Here is a 21,792-nt window from a genome sequence, read left to right as displayed (position 1 = left end):
AGGACACACTGAGGATGTAATTGGAGTATTTGGTGTCATTCCAGGATCCACATTTAAAAAAAGAACATTAACAATCCAGATGATGTGAGCTCCTTTCTCGTTGAAGATATTTAAGTGGAATCTGGATGCAAACTGTCAGTTATGGATTAGTTGCCTTTTAGCTTTTTGGTGGCTGTAATAACCATATACACATCATTTCTTCAGTAGAAAGAACGCAGAATTTTTAGTCAGACATTTGTTATCTAGCTAATAATGAAAGCCATTATTGACTGAGGATTTCTTGTTTCTCAGACAGTATGCAAAATGCTTCCCATGTATTATCTCATTGAATCTCCCCAATAGTCCTGGGAGGAAAATAGAACCATTAACCTGGGTTTCACAGGTAAAGAAAACAAGAATCAGAGAGGGCGAGTGACTTTCCCAGAGTCACCAGCTGGTCAGTGGCAGAGGCAGGGCTCAAACCCAACCCTGTGTAGATCCAGGCTCATAAGCCCTAAGCCTTATGCTTTGCCACTGGCCAGCTGGATGATTTTGGTCAGAGTTATTTTCCCTATTCTGGTTCCTGGCTGTCTCCAAGGGTGGTAAAGTTTGGATAAGGCACACGTTTGTAAAGCCCTAGGTAGGGTAAAGTGTGTGAGACCTCCATCAAAGTGTCCAAAGGCTGTTCTGGGATTTCCCTTCTCTCTCCTTGAGCTAAACTTGGAGCTCTTAACAGTTAACTGGTCTTATCTGTTTTTGGAAGGAAATGTAAAGACCTCAATAGCGCCTATAGTGTTGAGAAGGTAGCGAGTGGCACAGCAAGGAGACTGCCCCAGACTTGAGGTCCTTGCTTCCCCATAAAAGTATCAAGTGTAAGTAAAAGGCACTATGGCAGAAGTGAGCCACTGTCCTCTGATTCTCCCTGATGATTTTACTTGATAAACAGATAAGGAAGGGCAGACCGGGGAGAGCCTCCAAGTGCAAAATAAGGATAAAGACATAAAGAGCATCACTTGGATTTCTAACCATTGCTCCTGGAGCCTGAGTGTCACATGAAATAGGTAAAGGACTTGACCGACCACAAATGGCCCCACCCTACAATGCCTGCAGCATCCTGGGGACGTTAGAAACCAATGTTCCCATCACTCTCGCTAAGAGCTCAAAGTAAGTCAGCTGCTGAACCTCCCCTTGCCTGCTGCATATCCGATCTCTAATTTGAAAACCACTCCACTGTGGGGTTCTGGTAGCTGCATCTGCCTGGTTGTAAGGCACAAAAGGGCTGAGTGCAGAATTTGCATGTCGTCTATAGCTTTCGTCCACCTTTACGTAGGCAGGGAAATTCTATTCATAGTTCGGCCTATTTATGTTGTCCAGTGGTTGTCGGCAATGCCCAGCATGAATCCAGTAGGCCCATGTGTGATCAGCTGATCAAGTCTTGTCTCTGTGCTGTACCACCGGCTTCAGCACTGTCTTCCTTTGCCCTGAGGCCTGGGAATGGGATGCTGAGAATGGGACTTAATTCACGTGTGCTTTCGTTCCTTCTTCGGAAGAGAGGGCAAAGACGTTTCACAAAACCTTTGCAACCGTGCGGATTTCTGTCTCCCTCCACCCGTTTTCCACCCTCTGTGAAGTTATAAGGACACTCTCCGTGTCCCTCTTCCCTTCTACTTCTTCCCTCCCCATATCCCCTAGAATCATGCAGACGATAAACGCTGGTCTTTTGGGTGCCCTGGAGAGTGGGGGCTACTTCGAGTCTTTTGGCATCTCCTGGTGAAAAAAGTGTTTCCAATGCAGTCTTGTATTTCCTTAGGAATGAAATCTTCACCCTCTTTCTAGGTCTTCTTCATTTCCCATTCCTGAAGGACAGAAAGACAAGACAAGTCAGTTTGCTGAATGTTCCATGTGACTTGCAGGATAAAAACATTCCACTGCACCTAATTATATCAAGATCTCCACGGACCAGATTAGAGAGCCACGGGTCCTAGTCTCACTCGCTCTCTGTAGCCTTGGGTAAGTCATTTCTCCACACTGGGGCTCATCTTCAGGGGGGCCCAAATATCACATAGTTTGTCTTTCTCAGACAAGGAAACTGAGGCCCATAGAGAGGAGAATGGGGACAACTTTTGACTCTAATGCTGTTCCACCGGACCTTGGTGTGGAGGAGGAGGCTGATGAGAGAGAAACCAAAGCAGTTTGGTAAGGAAGGGTGAGGGCAGGGGGCTCACAGGGCTCCATTCTTTCCCCTGGAGCTGTATAGGGGTTCATCTGAGAGGGATACTGATGTCTTGGCCAATAGTGATTGGCTTTTTACCCCTAAATGATGCAAAAGGATTTTCAGCCAGCTCTGGAGGTGATGGTGTGAACCAGGGTTCACAGGGATGGTTCGAACATTCTTGCTAGGAAGATTCCCCGATCCCACCCTGCTCTTCCCCCAGTGTTCACCATCTACACCGCAGTTGCCGAGGGCAATGATGGGAATAATCACCCTTAATTCCTTTCTTTTCCTCATCCTCCACATCCTCACCAGGAAATCCTTCGTCTCTACCTCCAAAGCCATCCACTTCAAATCACCCCCACCAAACCTTTCTCATCTCTCATCTAGATGACTGGTCTCTCTTGTCCCCTTATCAGTTCTCACCATTGTTCCAGAACGGTCTTTTAAATACGTAATTCGTCTCCAAAAATTTTTTGCCCGGAACTTGCCAGTGACTTTCAGAATGTTAAAACAAAATTCACAGTTCTTTCCATGGCTTACAAGGGTCAAAGGGAAGCGAACTGGCCCACAGGCCATGTCTGGCCCGCTGCATGTTTTTGTAGCACCCATCAGCTTAAGAATGGTTTTCACATTTTTAAATGTGCGGAAAAAATAAAAAATAAAAACAGTAACGGTTTTTCTTGACATGTGAAAATTTTATGAAGTTCAAACCTCAGTGTCCATAAATAAAGTTTTCCTGGGACACGGCCATGTCCATCTTGTTTACATGTTGTCTGTGGCTACTTTCCTGCTATAACAGCAGAGCTGAGTCATTCTGGAAGAAACTCTGTGGTCCACAGGCTCTCCTATATTTACCATCCGGATCTTTATAGCAAAAGTTTGCTGATATCTAGCCTAGATGATCTCGCCTCTGGCTGGTTACTTCTCTAATCTTATGTCCTAATGCTCGGGTGTTTGATTTTCAAGTCCACAATTTCTTATGCCCAGTTCTGAAATCCAGAAATCCCTAAAACCAAAATTTTTCTAAAGTGTTTGGGCACAAACTCAACTGGTGGCAAAACCTGACCTGAACTGATATGAGGCTGTTTATAACCTATTTATTCTACAGGGGGTGAAGATTCATGTGCCTTGTAAGATTTTTAACGTGTTTGCTTACAGGGGACCTCCTGAGAATTTGTTGGAGTTTTTCATCATACTCAGTCTGTGTACCATATTACCTTTCTAAAATCCAAAAAGTTCTGTAGCACAGCTGGCCCCAAGATGATCAGACTGTGGGCCAGTATCATGGAGGGAGCCCTGGACTTGGAATTGGAAGAGGTGGGTTTGCAGCCCAGCTCTTGCAATGATGCCCTGCATAACCTTGGACAGGTCTCTTCACTTCCTGCTCATCGGTTTCCTCACCTATGAAACGGGGCCTTTCCTGTCCCCAAACCCACTGGAGGCTCAGAAACCAGAAAACTGAGCTTGTTAGAACTGTGTGTTAAGAATGAGTCAATAGGGACCGAACGAGATTTGAGGACCTTCTCGGAGCAAACTTCCTGAGTTTGCGTGGATGTGCTGGCATTTCTCCGCCTTTCTAACTAGATGATGTTTTGGCTTTTGGTGAGGTTCCATCGGAAGGCTGCCCGGTGTCTGAATTTTAATTAGCTGAGCTATTGCTTGCTATACCTTGGCTTTCTGTAGCACCCTTCCTTGGTTAGAGGTTACGATGGATGGGCTTCTCTTCCTCAGCTCAGAAATACAGTTGACAGGGAGAGGTTGCTCTGAGGCACTGTTCTGGGCTTTATGCGCAGTTTCCTGTTGGTGACAAGAAGCAGTTACATAGGTGAGGTCTAGGGTGGCTACCCACACCTGGCTTGCCCTCTAAAGAACGCAAATAGAGTATTTGCAAACGTGCAAATAGCACAGACATGCCGGCACCAAACAGGGTGAGGGGAGGAAGACGCTTGAGGGCCTCAGAATAAAGGTAATGACGTCTAGAATTACTGAGCCCTCACGATGTACCAGGCATTGCGTGGATTAGCTCCTCTAGCCTTTCCAAACCTATGAACTAGACGCTAGTATCGGTCAAACTATTTTACAGATAAGGGAAATGGCAAGGTCGGGTCACTGCCCGAGGTCACATAGCTGGCAAGTGGGAGGGCCAGGATTCGGACCCCACAGCCCTCTCTCTTAACCTCTGCCCTGCATTCCTTCCCATTTTGTTGGTTTGTTTTAATGTTTGTTTATCTTGAGAGAGAGTGTGCGCGGGTGCACGTGTGAGAGTGGGGGAGGGGCAGAGAGAGGGAGAGAGAATCCCAAGCAGGTCCTGTGCTATCAGCGCAGAGCCCAGTGTGGGCTCGATCTTGCGATCTGTGACATCGTGACCTGAGCTGAAATCAAGAGTCAGCCGCCCAACCTACTGAACCGCCCAGGCGGGTGGCCCTCGTTCTCATCTTCTAGAGTGCTGTCACCTCTTAAATCTTCCAGATAGTTGCTTAGTACCTTACTACGATATGGTTCCTTAAGAGTGACATATTGACAGCTAAGCCTGCAGGGAATTGAGAGAAGACTTCTCTTTATCTCCAAAGACCATCAAAAGGATCAAAAGTAGGGGCAACTGGGTGGCTCAGTCGGTTAAGCGTCCAACTCTTGTTTTTGGCCCAGGTCATGATCCCATGGTTGTGGGGTCGGGCCTGTGTCAGGCTCTGTGCTGGGTGTGCGGCCTGCTTAAGCTCCTCTCTCTCTCTCTCTCTCTCTCTCTCTCTCTCCCTCCCTCTGCCCCTCCCCTGTTTGCTCTCTCTCTCTCAAAAAAAAAAAATAAGTAAAAATTTTTTAAACAAAGGCTCAAAAGTAGTGGAAAAGCCCCCTGGGAAGTGAATTTCAGGGCACACTAGTGGGAGGAAGCAGCTGGGATGAGTGAACCACTTCTAGCTCTCCCACCGGGCCTCAGTGAGTTTGTCTTTGTCCTCTGAGCTCTTCATCTGGAAATGAGGTTGGAAAGTCCCACGGAGAGGAAGCACAGGGGCAGACAGCGTGGCTTCAGACAACAACAGTGAGAACACCGTCCCCAGTGACAGCTCAGACTTAGATAAGTCTCTCTGCATCTCAATTTCCTTGTCTGAAACCAGGCGTAACATTTACTCATTCGTCAAACATTTGTGGCCCTCCTACTGTTTTTCAGACTCTAAAGGGCTAAGGCTATAAGGACAAAACAGACATAGTCCAATTTTTTTTTAATAAAAATACAATCCCGTGGGGGGAGACAGACATTAGACAAGACACACACACACACACACACACACACACACACACACACACACATCCATATAATATGTATACGCACATTGTGGCTAAGTGCTATGGGAAAGGATAACAGATGAGCCCACTGGTACTTTAGACCAGCGGTTCCTAAATGGGGGCAGTTTTCCCCTTCCGGGGGACACTTGGTAATTTCTGGAGACATTTCTGGTTGTCAGCTGGGTGTGGAGCTACTGACGTCTAGTGGGCAGAGGCTAGGGATGCTTCTAAACATCTTACGATGCATATGGCAGTCCCCTATAAAAAGAATTAGTGGCCCTAAACGTCAGTAGTGATGGAGACCCAGGGCAGCCACGTTCTCCCTGAGGACGTCTCATTCAAGGTCAGAGTATCTGCCTTGCAGGGTTTCCCGGAGCGCTGGAGATAATGGATGCAAACCCCTGAGGACGGCCCCGTACCCTGGGGACCCTGAGAGAGGGCACGTGTACCGTGGCTAATACAGGGCTCTGCGTCAGACTTCCTGGATTGGGAATCCTGTCTCCCACTTAACTGAGTGACCTTGAGTAAGTCATTTGACATTGCTGACCTCAGTTTCCTTGTATATCCAATGGCACAAATACACATAGCACTACGTCACAGGACTGCTGTGAAGATGATGAGGTCACGCAGGTTCAAATGCTATACTGACCTATGTTACTGTTCAACACAAGTTTGCTCTTCTTCAATGTATCATAGCTATAATTATCAATAACCCAAAGGCTACTTCTAAGATCACACTCAGGATAAAAAGTCAAATGGCAGATAGGCCTGAACTTGCTCCAGGAGCCCCCTCCCTAGCCGTGCCACCTCCTCTTTGGGATCGGGTCTTCTGGCACCTTCCCTCCGCTTTGAGCCTCCATTTTCCCATCTGTAATTGAGCCTAACTCCTACCCACAAAGAATGATCCTGAAGATCTATAGCATGTGAGGGTGTTAGGGAGCAGCTGCCCCTGGCACAGAAGGGCACACACTCACCCCACTCTTGGTCTTGCCGCTCACAGAGAGCCCCAGGGCCGGGCCTCCCGCCAGGGACTGCTGCAAGCGCTCCTTCACGGCCACCAGCCGCAGCTCCAGGTCAATCCGTAGCTCCTCCTTTGCCCGACACTCAGCTTCCAGGGTGGCCACGGCCTCCTCCAGGACCTTTAACTTCGCTCCTGGGTCCAAAGACATCAGTGAGAAACGGCTGAGCCTGGCTTGAAGCATCAGGGGCTTCGGCAGGGCCTCTGCTTCTAGTCTGCCCTGTGGCTTTCCCAGCCCTTTGTCCCCATTAAGAGATGGACTTCCGGCCTGGGGTGCTAGCTCCGTGCGGGGTTGTGTGGTTTTTACCTGCCCTGTACCCATTTCCCCACCTTCTCGATACGGAACCCTGATTTTCCACAGGAAAACCACCTTCTCCTCCCATTCCCTATAGTTTGGATAGTGCTGACCTCACTTTTAGTTCAGGGGGTCGGCACATAACCTAGATCTGGCCCATAATCATAATTCCATTTTCTGGTCACATTGATTGGTTTAGAGATCAAAGTTGGTCTAATCAGAGGGAATCCTGAGGCTTTTGTGGGGTCTGCTGGGAAGAGAAGTTCTCTCTGCTGGGGTGGCTGGGAGGATTGGGTGAGGGGTAGAGCTGTGCAGCCATTATGCCACCATGAGGCCACACAGTGAAATCAGCATGGAGGAAGGCAGAAGCAAGAATTAGAGAAATATGCTTCCTGGTGACATCATTTAAATATCTGGACCTTGCTATACTTGATCGCTCAGTTTTCCAATTACATTTTTCTTTTCTTCTTTTCTTTCTTTTCTTTTCTGTAAGTTCTATGCCCAACATGGGGCTTGAAATCATGATCATGAGATCAAGAGTCCCATGCTCTATTGACCGAACAAGCCAGGCACCCTGATTTTTTTTTTTTTTTCATTTCTAAGCCAATTTGACTTTGGTTTCTCTTACCTGTAACTGAATTATAACACAGGGCTTTACATTGACCAGGGGTTCCAGTTTGCTGCTTATTCAGTCTAAAGTAGCAACCCTATATTCGTATCTTTTTCATGCCAAGAGTTGCAGTGGGCCTTACCAGGTTTAAACGTTAGCTCCATTCATTCTTTGCTCTGAGACAAATAGGAGGCTGCACTGGAGGATTTTCCAGTAATGGTGAATTCTTTCCATTCATTCATTCATTCATCCATCCATCTATTCAGTAAACACTTAGCGAGTGCTTACTACGTACCAGGCACTGTTCTTGCCCTTGGGATATCAGTGAACAAAACAGGCAATGTTTGCCTTTATGAAGTTCACATTTGTGTGTGTGTGTGTGTGTATGAGAGAGAATAAACAATACATTAAAATAATAAATAGAATAAATAATCTAATATTACAAAGTGATGGGTTACAGAAAAAAAAAGTTGAGCACAGTAAGGAGGACAGTTAGCCTGCTCCAAACTCTTGTTTTGACTCTTAGAAAGTTTTGTATATTGGGGCGCCTGGGTGGCTCAGTCAGTTAAGTGGCCGACTTCAGCTCAGGTCATGATCTCATGGTTCGTGAGTTCGAGCCCCTCAATGGGCTCTGTGCTGACAGCTCAGAGCCTGGAGCCTGCTTTGGATTCTGTGTCTCTCTCTCTCTCTCTGCCCCTCCCCTGCTCAAGCTCTGTCTCAGTCTCAAAATAAATAAACATTAAAAAAAATAAAAAGTTTTGTATATTGAGACCACACTGCTTTCCTATGCTTCCTTCCACAGATTCTGGTTCCTGGCTCCACAGAAGTCTTAACCTTTAAGCTAGAAGTTCTCAGGTTCATGGATTTTTAGGCAATCTAAGGGTGAGCTGTGAGGGCGCATAAGCTCTTGGCTGCTGCAATTGTCTGTAACACTGTGAATTGTGGGGTTTTGTTCCCTCCTTATGAAAGGGTCCATAGGTCCCATCAGATTCTCATGGGGCTATGTGACCTTGGATATATTTTATAAAGGACAAAGACCTCTGTTCTCTCAAGCATGTGTGTACAAACCTCAGGCTGAAATTATGCCAAACTACAGCTACAGGGAGAATTCAAAAGAAACAGTGGAAAGTGGGGTGCAGAGGAGCCCAGAGCAGCCTGAGTCTGCAGGGGTTATGGCCCTGGATTTTCGAAGACGATCCTGGGAACATGTCTCTGTCCATCAATCCCAGAACCAGGGCCAGTGTCTCACACAGCTGGGTGTTCAGCACATCCGTGAATGAGTGAATTAATGTGAGGCTCAAAACGGTATCTCCTATTTCCTTGATTCTAAGTCACACTCTGTTGTCACATGTTAACATTTCTAAAGTCAGACCAAATTTTGCTACCTTAAGTGTACACATTTTTGTGATGCGTCTTCATTCCCTTACCCCAAATCAGTAAATTGATGGCACTTAAATTGGCCCTTAAATAGGCACTTAAATTGATGGCACTTTCATTAGGAAGGATGATGATGATGATGTTGAGGAAGAGGTGGAAGGAGGATAAGGAGGAGGAAGAATGGGAGGAGAAGCCCACTTGTCCTGGATAACCAGGTGACCTCTGCCATGGGAGGTGTCAAGGTCCAGCCCCACCCCCCACCTTGAATGCCCAGGACGCACCCATGTAGGTACCTGGGTTGTTCCGAATGGCTTCCTTCAGCTCCCTCTTCTCCTGCCTCAGTGCCATCAGCTCTGTCCGGATTGTCTCCTTCTCTTTTTCCAGCCTCTCTTTTTCTATCAGGTACCTCCGGGCATCTTCCTCAGCTCGGTTCTTACCGTACTTGTATTGATTGGCACCTGCAGAGATAGAAGACAGGAAAAGGCCCCCATTCCTGACCTCTGGTAAGGGGTACCTGGGTGACCTTGGTGTCTTTCTCAGCCCCAACTTCTCCATCTGTAAAATGGGAATATTTAGATCTAAAAAGATAAATTTGGTGTGAATCCTCCAAGGAAATAGGAGCAAAAGGGAGGCAGGAGAGCACAGAGACTAGGAACAGGGCCTTTGGAACGAGGCAGACCGAGGTTTGTGTTCTCTTTTGCCTTTTACTAGTTGTGTGACTTTAGGGCAAAAGTGAACAGTGGTGTTTTGTGCCATGCCCTGGGCCTTAGTTTCTGCATTTGTAAATGTGGATATTGATCAAATTGGCCTCTTAGCATTGTGCTAAGTTTTGAATGAGATAGTTCATGAAAAATACTTAGTAGAGTATCTGTAGAAGTGCCTAGTAAATGTTAGATGATGATAAGAAACAAATTTTTGTGATGTATAACACACTTTAGCTTTAAAAGGGCGTTTTACAGTCAATTCTCAGATATATGTAAGATAAGGAGACAGGTACATATAACTCAGATCCATAGAAAATCAAGGAGTTGGGCTAAAGTCAGGCATTGCCCATTTTATTCCTGAAAAATGGGTTGGGGGAGCAAGGGGCCCCAGGAGTCTGTTGGAGGCTCTACATTATGGTGGACAATAACAAATAATTATGGCAAAAATTTATCGAGCATTTACTATATGCTAAGCCATTGACATGCATTTCCATTTAATCTACATAAAAACTTACTATTATTAGCTTTATTTTGTTGGTGGGGAAACTGAGGCACGGAGATGTTAGGTCTCACTGTTAATGATGGCAGAGCCCAGTTTGAGCCCAAAGGGTCGAACTCCAGGGTCCGTGTCATGCATTTACTGCTCTAGCTGGAGTGATGCCATAGTCTAACCTCTCAGGGAAATTTTTATTTATTTTTTTGCTTCAGACAGTCACACACAGCCCTTTTAAGTTGGTGGGTGTGGAGTTTGGAGCGATTCCCATGGTTACTAATAATTGGGGTCTTTTCTCTCTAGCTCTTGTAGGGATCGCAGTGGTCCCCCAGTGATGCATGCAAAATTCAATTCCTGTCACAATGGCCCTGATAACAAATAAAGCATGGAGGGCAGAGAAGGGGACCCATACTTCCCCCAACTTGCCAGATACATAATGGCATCCCAGGGGAGTTTTCTCCCAGACTTTTGGATTCGATAGACTGGGAAATAAAAATAAATGGGTAGACCAGCAAAATGGTGTCAGTGTTGTATCAGATAAGGACCTTAAAATCCCCAACCACCATCTGTTATTCCCAATATTTTATAAAATAAATAGTACCTCAACATCTCCAGAGTTGGAAGGACACAAATACAGAGGAAAATAGTCATTTACACTGAACAGATTGAGCAACCTCACAAGAGACCCCAAGCCAGAACTGCCTAATGAAGCTGTTCCAGGATTCCTGACCCACAGAAACTGTGACGTGACTCATGTTTACTTTTGGAGCTAGTAAATTTTGGGTAATTTATTGCCCAGTAATTGGTAGCTAATACATGACCTTGGGCAAGACCCTTCTCTTTAATGTTCTTCAGCTGTTTCATCTGAGACACACTGTCGGACTAGATCTGTAGTTTGAGGAGCCCTGTGATTTCACAGTGACGGCTACCAGGCTGCTGCAGGGGCAAAGCGGGGGCCGGCGGGTGGCCCAGCTCCAACCAGAGCAGCTCCCCTTCTATATCTCTGATAACCTGGACTTAAATATAACATTTGATTTGAAGAACCTGTGTTTTGTTATCTTTGTTGTTGTTTTTTAACGTTTTGTGATTTCTTTAGTCTTACATGCCTATTTCAGTTTACTTTTCCATTTTATTTTCATTTATTTAAAAATTTGTTTTTAAGTTTTATGTATTTAAGTAATCTCTACACCCAACGTGGGGCTCAAACTCATGACTCCGACATCAAGAGTCACATGCTCTGACTGAGCCAGCCAGGCGCCCCTACTTTTCCATTTTAAAATGGGCAGTCCTGGGGCGCCTGGGTGGCTCAGTCGGTTAAACGTCCGACTTCAGCTCAGGTCATGATCTCACAGTCTGTGAGTTCGAGCCCCGCATCAGGCTCTGTGCTGATACCTCAGAGCCTGGAGCCTGTTTTGGATTCTGTGTCTCCCTCTCTCTCTGACCCTCCCCCGTTCATGCTCTGTCTCTCTCTGTCTCAAAAATAAATAAATAAATGTTAAAAAAAAAAATAAAAAAAATAAATAAAATGGGCAGTTCAGGGGCGCCTGGTGGCTCAGTTGGTTAAGCGTCCGATTTCAGCTCAGGTTATGATCTCGTGGTTCGTGAGTTTGAGCCCTGTGTCAGGCTCTGTGCTGACAGCTCAGAGCCTGGAGCCTGCTTTGGATTCTGTGTCTCCCTCTCTCTGTGTCCTTCCTCCGCTTGCGCTCTGTCTCTCTCTCTCAAAAATAAATAAACATTAAAAAAAATTAAAAAGGACATTCCATAAAGGCCCATATTTCCAGTGCCAATGAGAGTAGAGCATCAGGAATGTTACACAACAACCGTCTGATTGTTCGGTGGGAAAACTCAGACCCAGAGAGGGGAAGGGACTTTTCCAAAGTTACGCAGTAATTAAATGATCAAGTGGGGAATGGAATATAGCTCTCCTGACCCCCAGAAGAGATTGTCTATATTCATGAAATGGAGATCTAATAAAGAAAAGTATTTAAAAAATTAATCTTCAAAAAGCAAGGGATAGAACTTGACTGTGATCAGGTGCAGGGGGCAGAACTATAAAGCAATAAATAAAAGACTCTTGGAACGTGCTGTCCTACAGGAAGCTGGCCTGCTCACAAATCACACAGGAGCAGAGATCAGTGTTGGAAATCAAACAGAATTTACCATAGCCTGCCATACTTAGCCTTTATTGTGCTGTGTGGCAATCAGGCAATTCATGGAGCTCCTATGGGGTGCCAGGCAGAGCCCAGGCTAGGACACAGAGATGAGCCGTGCCTTCCAGGCAGCTGCCTGAAGGGTATTTGGAGGAGTTCATTTCTCCACGTGTTACCCCAGATCAGAAATTATAAATTGTTAGCTTTGGAACAGACAGAGCCTGAGGATGAATTTTACACGTGCATATATGTGCATACATATATAAGAGACAATGGAACACAAAAACATATTTGGCCTTATTTAATGTTAACATTTTTGAAAATTAATTGCTAGTGTTAAGAAATAAGTGGATTTCACATAATGGCTAGATTTCTGGTCTCTTGAATAATCTGCAAACCTGGGTTGGCATGGCTGTATGGGAGCCACCGGCTGGGGCTGGGTAGTGGCCAGCCCTATAGCTGGAGCCTGAGTTCTCCAGCTTCCTGCAGTCTTCCCCCACCCCATTCTCTAGCGTTTCTCTTCTGAGGCCACTTGCTAGCTGCCCTTCATCACTTGGCTTGTGCCGTCATTTTTCTTACGGTAGGGTATTTTCTTATATCTCACTTCACTCATTAATTTGCCTGCCTGATGTCCGGAGGGATCCGATTTGAGACCCCCTACCCTGTGGATTGTTTCCTTCCTTTCCTCCCTCCCACATGGGACTCACTGGAGGCATGGCGCTTGACTTTGACCTGCGGATCCACGCGATGGGACTTCTCACTGCAGGAGGAGGCATGGCGTTTCACCTGGGCCCCAGTGGGACGCTTGGGCTCCTCGTCCTGGATGGGAGATGGAGAAAGGAGTTGAAGTACAGGTAGGCTCAGGGCCCTCAATGCGGGTGTGCGTTCTGGTCCAAGTGTGGTGGGTGAGCGTTGCAGGACCTCTGAGATCTACGTCTCACATTTTTAGACCGGGACGGCACTCAACAGTTTATAGACTACTTCTACTAGCATATATCATTTGATCCTCATCCCTTCCTGTTGGGGGCAGCAGAAGGCGCCCTTAAACTGGGATATCTGCTGAGAGGAAATCAGGAAGTCTCAGAGGGCTGTAGGTGACCATATTTGATTTATTTTTATTTTTTTAACATTTATTTATTTTTGAGACAGAGAGAGACAGAGCATGAACGGGGGAGGGTCAGAGAGAGGGAGACGCAGAATCTGAAACAGGCTCCAGGCTCTGAGCTGTCAGCAGAGAGCCCGATGCGGGGCTCGAACTCACAGACCGCGAGATCATGACCTGAGCTGAAGTCGGATGTTTAACCGACTGAGCCACCCAGATGCCCCCCGTATTTGATTTATCATAGATATTTCTCTCTTCACGTCCTTTGGAAGTGTCCCTGAAATTTTCCGAAATGGCTAAATATAGAGTTCCCAGGGAAGATAAAAAGTCATGGATGACGTCAGCCAATGGTGGAAGGAACATAAGTTAATAAACTGGCTATACCTTTGTGCATGATGAGTATTAAGGGCACTCAGAACCCTGTCAGAGCTCAGGGAACCATGAATGGAATACGATAATAATGTAATATGATAATGATATTGATAACAACAGTACTCTTTACTCGGTGTAAGACCTTCCAATGTGTAGGCATGGTGCCCATACAGTATTTCATCTAGTCCTTGCAATGATTCAATCAGGTGGCTTTTATGTATTCATCTGAAGCCAGCAAGTGAGGACCAGAGAAGTGAAGCCCAAGGTAACCCGGATTCAGCCCTGAGTCCAAAGTTCATACCCCTAGGTACTAAGCTGTCTTGCTACTGAGCTCTTGCAGTTGAGGAAGATCTCAAGCTGCATCCACTGGCTCATATGAATCTGAAGAAAGACCATATAAGTGGAAGGAGGATGGCTGGAGAAGTTTCTAGAAAAGGGAGTCTCAGAGGTGAGAGCTCTGTGTCATCCAGCACTGTCTAGGGCAGGGGTCCTGGCGCGCAGATATGTCTGCTTTCCTTGGCAGCCGGGTCCCCTCTTTCTCCCCTAGCCGTGAGGCCTGACCTGCCCACCGGTGTCTGATCAGAATGTGGCTGTCTGGCTGTCCCGTGGAAGGAAAAGACACGGGACATGCTGCCAGAAGCAGTGTGGTTCATGTGATGGCTACAGAGGCCTCGCTGTAAATGAACGAGCTGGCCTCTCCTTGATTTAGTGAGCAAGACAGGGAGAGTCTATCCTGGAAGCTGAAGCCCAGACTGTGGATGCCACAGATGAAGGTCTATGGGAGTGGCCACCCAGTTAGTGCCCCCGCTCCAGGCCCCACTGAGTCAGCACCATCAGTCTGGAGAGCAGTAAACAGCTGGAGAGCCCAACACCTTGCTCAGACCGGCATAGTGCTTTGCATTATATAGAGTCCTTTCCTCTTCCTGATCTGGGGAGCTTTCTGTTGCACTACCCAGCCTCCTGTGCTGAGGATTCCTTATCTGGAGCCATGATCTATGGTAAGAAGGGTCCTCCCTCCCCTTCCAGCTGCCGGGCAAATGAAAATCATCTGTGAGGCAAAGATAAAAAGACACAGTGACAGAGACAGAGAGAGAGAGAGAGAAAGAGCTGATCAGTGGCCTTTGCCACATTCCCAGGCACTCCCAAGGGACCCTACCTGTATCTTTTCATAAGGAACATCATCATACACACGGGGTTCAGGCCACTGATCCTGGCAGGATCTTGCATACCTAGAAAAGGTAAGGTGCAATGATGATGGCACTTTGTGGCTTACGGTGCTTTCCTGTCCACTCTCGTTCGATTCTGGCAGCAGCTTGCGATGGATGTTGGAAGGTTAGTAAGGGCAACCGTGGCAGGCAGCACTGGGCGGTTGCTGTATTAAGGCCTGGCAGGCAGGGACCCACGTGATTCTCATAACCACCCGAGAAGCAAGTAATTCATCACCTCCATTCTCTAAGTGAGAAAACAGGATCCAAGCTGGCAAGCAACCGCCCCAAGCTGTTGCTCATGAGAGTTGAGGCTGGAACCCGGCTCTTCTGTTACATACACCAGCCCTGAGCCTGCCTGATGCCCGAGGGTGTGAGAACCTATGGTTCCGTGGCTTAGAGCCGAGCCCAGATCATTACCCCAAAGGGCCTCTGCTCTACTGCTCGTCCCATCCACAGCTTCCCCTGACCCCAGACCACCTCGGTTAGCCAGCTCACTCCTGCCTGCTGGAAGGGGAAGGCACCCCCCTCTGACCTCCCAAGGAAGTGGCGTCCTCCTCAGCTCTTCCTCCCTTCCCTCCCACTGCCCACAGCTGGGCTCAGAGGCTCTGAGAGGCTGCTGCGGGCTGCGGGGAGCCGGCCCTTACAGGAAGGAGTTGCGCCCTGCGCTGACGATGCTGGTTAAGGTCTCCACGTCCACGTAGTCATAGTGCAGCGCCTCGGGGGTGACTTTGGAGCCCATCTCCGCCAGCAACAGCCCAAGCCAGCGGCCCATGTCCTCTGAGCAGTTTGCCTGAGGAAAAAGGAGGCACAGGCTGATTGCACTTCAGTACTGTTAGGGCCTCAGGCTACCTGCTCACTTTAGCCGGACCCATATTTGTATAGTACCTGCTGTGTTCCCAGTATTTCTGCGTCCAAGGGGAACAGGCCTGCAACACACATCCAGAAACCCGAGTGGCTCCTTACCTTTTCTTTATTCAGGTTTTGGCTCTAATGCAACCTCCTCAGAGAAGTCCTCCCTGACCATCTCTCTAAGACACACTGCCCGCCACCACCCCCCCTCCCCCCACTCCCCACTATCTTCAGAGCCATTTCGATGTGAAAACAGCATTTGGGCATTCCCTGGTTTTTTTTCTTAATACTTACTTTTTGCTAGAGGAGGTTGTTTCTCACATAACCCAATCAAAAAATTTTTTCTTATAATTGCCAATGTTTTTGTAGCACTGTATACAGGAAAATTGCCAAGAAGTTGCTGTAACCAAACCCCCTCCGTTAGTTCTCATTTAAAGAACGTTATTATGAAATCAACTTGGCACACGACTGCTAAACTTGAATAAAGGAGGCACACTTCTTGCCAGAAAGCTCTGTGTATAATTTAAGGGACAAAAGAGACCTATCTCACCCTCTCAAAAGTAAAAGTTGAGTGACAAAGGCAATATATCTTGAAATTTAAGAAATGGGTGAGGCAGTGGGTACTGGGCAAAGAAAACAAGGTCCAGAGGCTGGGTTTTGGTTCTAAGATAAGACCAAGAGGCTAATGACCCCCTTGGAGCCTTGGATAAAGCACCCGGGAACCCAGGCCTCAGTTTCCTTGTTTGTACTCTGAGGGAGGAGTTCTTTAATGTTTCTTCAGCATTAACATTTTAAATTCTAAAAAGCCAAAGGACTGATATGCAGAAGAGAGAGAGACTCAACACATTCTACAGGACCTCAGAGAGGACGGTGAGTGCCAGGGGGTGGGAACAACAGTGAGTGGGTGGGATGAAATCACATTTTCATTCAGCCATTTGTTCAACAAATAGCAAAAGAGGCCTTAGTATGGGCTGGGCATCATGCTGGGTTCTGGAAAAACAAAAGTATATGAAGCAGGTATGATTCCTGTCTTCACAGAGCTTCAAGATTTCAACTCAATATGGAGACCATCTTTCTAAAAACACAGCTGCTTGCACTTTCAACAATAGCCAAATTATGGAAGGAGCTCAAATGTCCATCAACTGATGAATGGATAAAGAAGATGTGGTTTTTATATACAATGGAATACTACTTGGCAATGAGAATGAATGAAATCCTGCCATTTGCAGCAACGTGGGTGGAACTGGAAGGTATTATGCTAAGTGAAATAAGTCAGTCAGAGAAAGACAGATATCATATGTTTTCACTCGTATGTGGAATTTGAGACACTTACCAGAAGACCACGGGGGAAGAGAAGGGGAGAAAATAGTTACAAACAGAGAGGGAGGCAAACCATAAGAGACTCTTTTTTTAATTTCATTTTTTTTTTATTCACATCCAAATTAGTTAGCATCTAGTGCAACAATGATTTCAGGAGTAGATTCCTTAATGTTCCTTACCCATTTAGACCATCCCCCCTCCCACACCCTGTCCAGTAACCCTCTGTTTGTTCTCCATATTTATGAGAAAAGACTCTTTTTTTAAAAATATTTAAAAAAATTTTTTTAATGTTTATTTATTTTAGAGACAGAGAGACAGAGCACAAGCAGGGTCAAGGCAGAGCGAGAGGGAGACAGAATCTGAAACAGGCTCCAGGGTCTGAGTTGTCAGCACAAAGTCCGACACGGGGCTTGAACTCACGAACCGTGAAATCATGACCTGAGCCGAAGTCGGACACTCAACTGACTGAGCCACCCAGGTGCTCCGAGAAAAGATTCTTAAATGCAGAGAACAAACTGAGGGTTGATGGGAGCGGTGGGGGGGGGGGGGGGAGGGGAAAATGGGTGATGGACATTGAGGAGGGTGCTTGTCAGGATGAGCACTGGGTGTTGTAAGGAAGCGATGAATCATGGGAATCTACTCCTGAAGCCAAGAGCACACTGTATACACTGTATGTTAGCTAACTTGGCAATAAACTATATTAAAAAAAATAAAAATAAGAAATAAAAAAAATACATAGCTTCTTGATAAGGGCAGGCTGCCTTGAAGGGCAGCGGTTTACCTGAGGTGGATGGCCACTGGTGGGAAGGTTTTAGAGGGGATTCCAGAATCAGATCCGGGTTAAATCAGACTACGGGCTTCTTAGGCTTGGGATTTTAAGATAGGGGTGAATAAACAAGCCTTAGTTCTAGAGTTTTCCAGATATAGCAAATAGAAATGCAGAATGCTCTGTCAAATTTGAATTTCAGATAAACAACAGATACTTTTTCAGTATAAGTATACCCCAAATATCGCACGGGATACACCTGTATTACAACCATTGTTGTTTATCTGAAATTCCAATTTAAGTGGGCGTGCTGTATATTAACTGGTATTCCTTCTTGGTCACTTGGCAGTAGTTGGGCTTACTTTTCCTTTTTCCTCAGTCCCTGTAATGTCAGGAGCAAGGCCCCCCCACCCCCAACAAAAGCCCACACCCAGGCCAGAGCTCCTCTCAGCCGCCACCACCAAGAACCTCCTGGATTCTCTCTTCTCACCTCCAAGATGGCGACCTCTTGTCGGTTGCGCAGAATCCTGAAGGCAAATGGATGTCTGGGCCCAAAGCCTGGGGCCACCTCACAGCCATGGAGAGTAATGGCATTCACATGGGTCCGCAGGTCTGTGTGGTCCTTGTGGAAGTACAGGGTGTTGCATTTCAGACGACACCAGCGTTCCCTCCAGCCTTGGTTCACCAACACGTTCAGATAGCCTGGGAGGGGGAGACCAGTGGGTATGACCTCCTGACAACCCGGCCCTGGGGAAACCCAAGGTGGGGGCTCTGAGTCAGGTTCCTGGGTCTATATCCTGTGGACGAAGTGGCCAGACAATCCTCATTCTCTAGCTGGAAGAAGGAACCTCGTGGGTCCAGGATCCGCTCACTTTCTCTGGGCCTGTGACCTCCGGTACCCTCTTCTCCTGAGTTTCATTTCCCTACATGAAATGAGGATTGATACTCACGTTCCCATACTGCTACACAGCCTTTGTACCACACTGAGTTTGGTGAAAAGGGCAGGGACTATTGTATGGGTGAATAAAAGACACAACTTTCCTCCTCTCAAAATACCAGAGCTATTAATGAGACAGAAAATAATGGGTGATGCTGACACCTGGTGGCAGCATGTGGGAACAAAACTAGCCAAGAGAAGGGGCTGGTGACCAACAGGTTTAAGAATTCCTTCTTAACATTTTAGGTTTCAATCAATTTTCCCCCAGTAACACGCCCTGATTCACTGGTTACAAAATATTTCTTTATAGCCATGTGCTTTTATAATATTTTTTTCAAGTTTAATGGAATATTACTGCATATCCAAAATACAGAATTTTCTGTTGGATTCCAGTACATGGAACATTGCATTAATGTGAACAGACTAATATGTCTTCCCTTCCAAACCATATCTAACTCATACTGAATGCATTTATTTATTTATAAATGTTTTATTTATTTTTGAGAGAGAGAGCAGGGGGAGGGGCAGAGAGGGAGGGGGACAGAGAACCCAAAGTGGGCTTTGCACTGAGAGCAAATGCAGAACTCATGACCTGAGCTAAAGTCGGATGCTCAGCTGACTGAGCCACCCAGGTGCCATTTGAATGCACTTATAATAAAAGTACTTAAAGATTTTTATCCAAGAAATTTCCTTATAAGACTGGGTCAGGGCGCCTGGGTGGCTCAGTCTGTTGTGTCTGACTTCAGCTCAGGTCATGATCTCATGGTTTGTGGGTTCAAGCCCCATATCCGTCTCTGTGCTGGCAGCTCAAAGCCTGGAGCCTGCTTCAGATTCTGTGTCTCCCTCTCTGCCCCTCCCCTGCTCGCATTCTCTCTCTCTCTCTCTCTCGCAAAAAAAAAAAAGACTGGTTCGTTTACACACCCGGCATGTTACGTGCCAAGAGGAAATAAGATACTCTCCCTCCATCACAGTGTAGGAAACTGAGGCCCAGAGGCAGGTGCTGATTACAGCTAAGGTCACAGGGAACACAGAAATAGGGGGGTCAGTTGGCTTTTCCTTCTGCTGAGTGTCGTGGAAAGGCATGGAATGTTGATGCCGTGGGGGTTAGGTAGGATTCTCTCCTCTGCCTTGGGGGCAAGGTGGAGGAGGCTCAGAGGGTTTTCTAGCTTAGCCCAGGGGTCCACAGCAGCAGGGTCTGAACATCCTCCTCCTGGTGCCCAGGACCCACCACAGCACGGAACCTCCTGATCGGGGCAGGATGTCTGTAGGCCATCAGCCAGCGGCTTCTTCTTGGAGAAGCTGATGATGCGGGTGATCTTGCGGCCTGCAGCCCTGCTCATTGAACCCTTCAGCTCTGCCAGACTGCTCTTCTTCCCTTTGCCTGTTGCCATGGAGATGGGTTAGGGGAAGGGAGGGAGCCCCAAGTCCCAGATCCACCCACCCCGGCCTTCCCAGCGGCCCTTTCAGCCCGCACGTGGGGCCTGGCTGTGGCTGCAGGTATGGACGGAGCAGGTCACCCTACCCAGATCTCCAGGGTGGTCAGGACCTGCTCCGCGCTGTGTGCCCAGGCAGGACCCCTCCCGGCTCTGGCATCCTCCAGCCTGAGCCCCCAGAGGCTCCTACCATGGTCGCAGGCCTCCCGGCGGCCCAGAGTGGAACAGTTATCACCCATGCCCAGGCTGTCCGAGTCTGAGGTCTGCTTCTCTTGAGACAGTCTCTGGGGAGGGACACAGACAGCCTCATGTCAGAGGGCACACTCAGAGGTCCCCCTTTGTTGGTTCAATCCCCCCAACCTCTGCACATGATGATTGCCTAACAAATATTTGTCAGCAACTCTCACGTCCTGACACTATGCCAGGTATGGGGAAGACAATGCTGGCTTAGGATGGTCGTGTCTTCGAATCTCTCACAGCCTGTTTGGGGAGCCAGGCAATTAGGTGTAATAAATTCCCAGGGTTTTCCATATTTGGCATTTAAGTGGGAAGGTATTTAAGTGGGATACTGATGTAATGCAATTGGTTTAGGGAGTGATCGCCAGTGGCATCGTGGGGACAGACTGTAAGGGAAAGAGCCACATAAGACAGCGTCGTCCTGGGCAAGGTGAGACGCGGGAAAGGGAGGTGCTGAGATGACAGGATGTAGAGAAAGGGACGGGTTGGCATGTTCAGAATAGTTAGGGACCGGGAGATATCAGTGGTGACAGGAGAGGGGTCGTTAGTCATGAGAATGTGGGAAAATCCTTTCCTCTCCCTAAGGCTCTGTTTTCTCACCTGAGGCACACCCTCCCCAGGGAGCCGGCCCAAGTGCAATGGCAAGGCCAACAGGCAACAGACCGAATCACTTCTAACACTTCCGCAAAGTGCTGCCCTCTTGCTCTAAAAAGCTCAACTGTGCCAGCCAGACTTGGGACGGGATTGAAATGGCACCAACCCATTTAAAAAGAATTACAGAGCTCTGAGGCCTCTCCACCTTTCCTGCCAACGACTTCCCAGACCAGGCTCAGGGATGCCTTGCTATATGCACAGAACTTGGGGGCAGGGGGAGATAGGAGAGGCCGTGCACTCCCCCCCGATTTCCAAAGGCTGGAAACATGGCAACGGTCAGAATTGGGCCAGATCTGTCAAAAGCATAATGGATCTCCCCTACAGGGAGAGTAACAAGTGTGAAACAAGTTATTTGTTTCTATTTGTTCTGCAATGGTGTACAGGTGGTTAAGTTTTTCATCAAGATAGAAGGCAAATACAAAACACATTCTGAACACTTTGGAACTGACTTAATGACGGTGACACTTCACGTACAAGACTCCATGGAGAGACAGAGCCACCGATACCATGTCCCCACTCCAAACACACCCCCTTAAATATTTGAGCTGCCCTCCCCCTATACGCTCGGCCCCAGGAACATTCCTCTGCACATGCCCGGGACCGAACCACGGCACGCACCTGGAGGTGCGTGTATGCGTCTACACGTTTATGCCATCAATGTTGCTTTCCTTCAGGCCCTACTAACGGCAAGGGCCAAGTGAGGGTAGGGTTTCCCTTCTCCAGCATCTGCCTGGCATGAGAGCCCCCTACCTGTCCTCTCCTAGGGACTATATGCTGACCCTGCAGCTTTGCTT

The 21,792-nt window shown here is 47.4% G+C and overlaps 1 protein-coding gene across 2 annotated transcripts in view; it reads right to left on the bottom strand.

Annotated features, from left to right (window-relative positions):
- Nucleotides 1–9: 9 nt before the first annotated feature.
- AFAP1L1 (actin filament associated protein 1 like 1) overlaps nt 10–21,792 on the bottom strand; it is a 62,075-nt gene continuing 40,292 nt past the window's right edge. The window contains exons 10-19 of one of the 2 annotated variants that reach the window (XM_053907015.1): nt 20,298–20,391; nt 19,903–20,055; nt 18,228–18,439; nt 15,447–15,592; nt 14,751–14,823; nt 12,828–12,939; nt 9,055–9,231; nt 6,448–6,626; nt 3,863–3,991; nt 10–1,835 (exon numbers count right to left, since the gene is read on the bottom strand). In XM_053907015.1, coding sequence (XP_053762990.1) covers nt 1,812–1,835; nt 3,863–3,991; nt 6,448–6,626; nt 9,055–9,231; nt 12,828–12,939; nt 14,751–14,823; nt 15,447–15,592; nt 18,228–18,439; nt 19,903–20,055; nt 20,298–20,391 — 1,299 coding nt within the window. In that variant the 3' untranslated portion in view covers nt 10–1,811. The remainder of the gene's footprint in view (nt 1,836–3,862; nt 3,992–6,447; nt 6,627–9,054; nt 9,232–12,827; nt 12,940–14,750; nt 14,824–15,446; nt 15,593–18,227; nt 18,440–19,902; nt 20,056–20,297; nt 20,392–21,792) is intronic. The other variant, XM_019464375.2, reaches the window with a different exon arrangement.

Source organism: Panthera pardus, unplaced genomic scaffold, assembly GCF_024362965.1.
Source record: "Panthera pardus isolate Hobbes unplaced genomic scaffold, ASM2436296v1 HiC_scaffold_2, whole genome shotgun sequence".
Classification (NCBI taxonomy): domain Eukaryota; kingdom Metazoa; phylum Chordata; class Mammalia; order Carnivora; family Felidae; genus Panthera; species Panthera pardus.
Note: the sequence above shows the minus strand (reverse complement) of the source record. Positions and strands in the feature narration are given on the sequence as shown.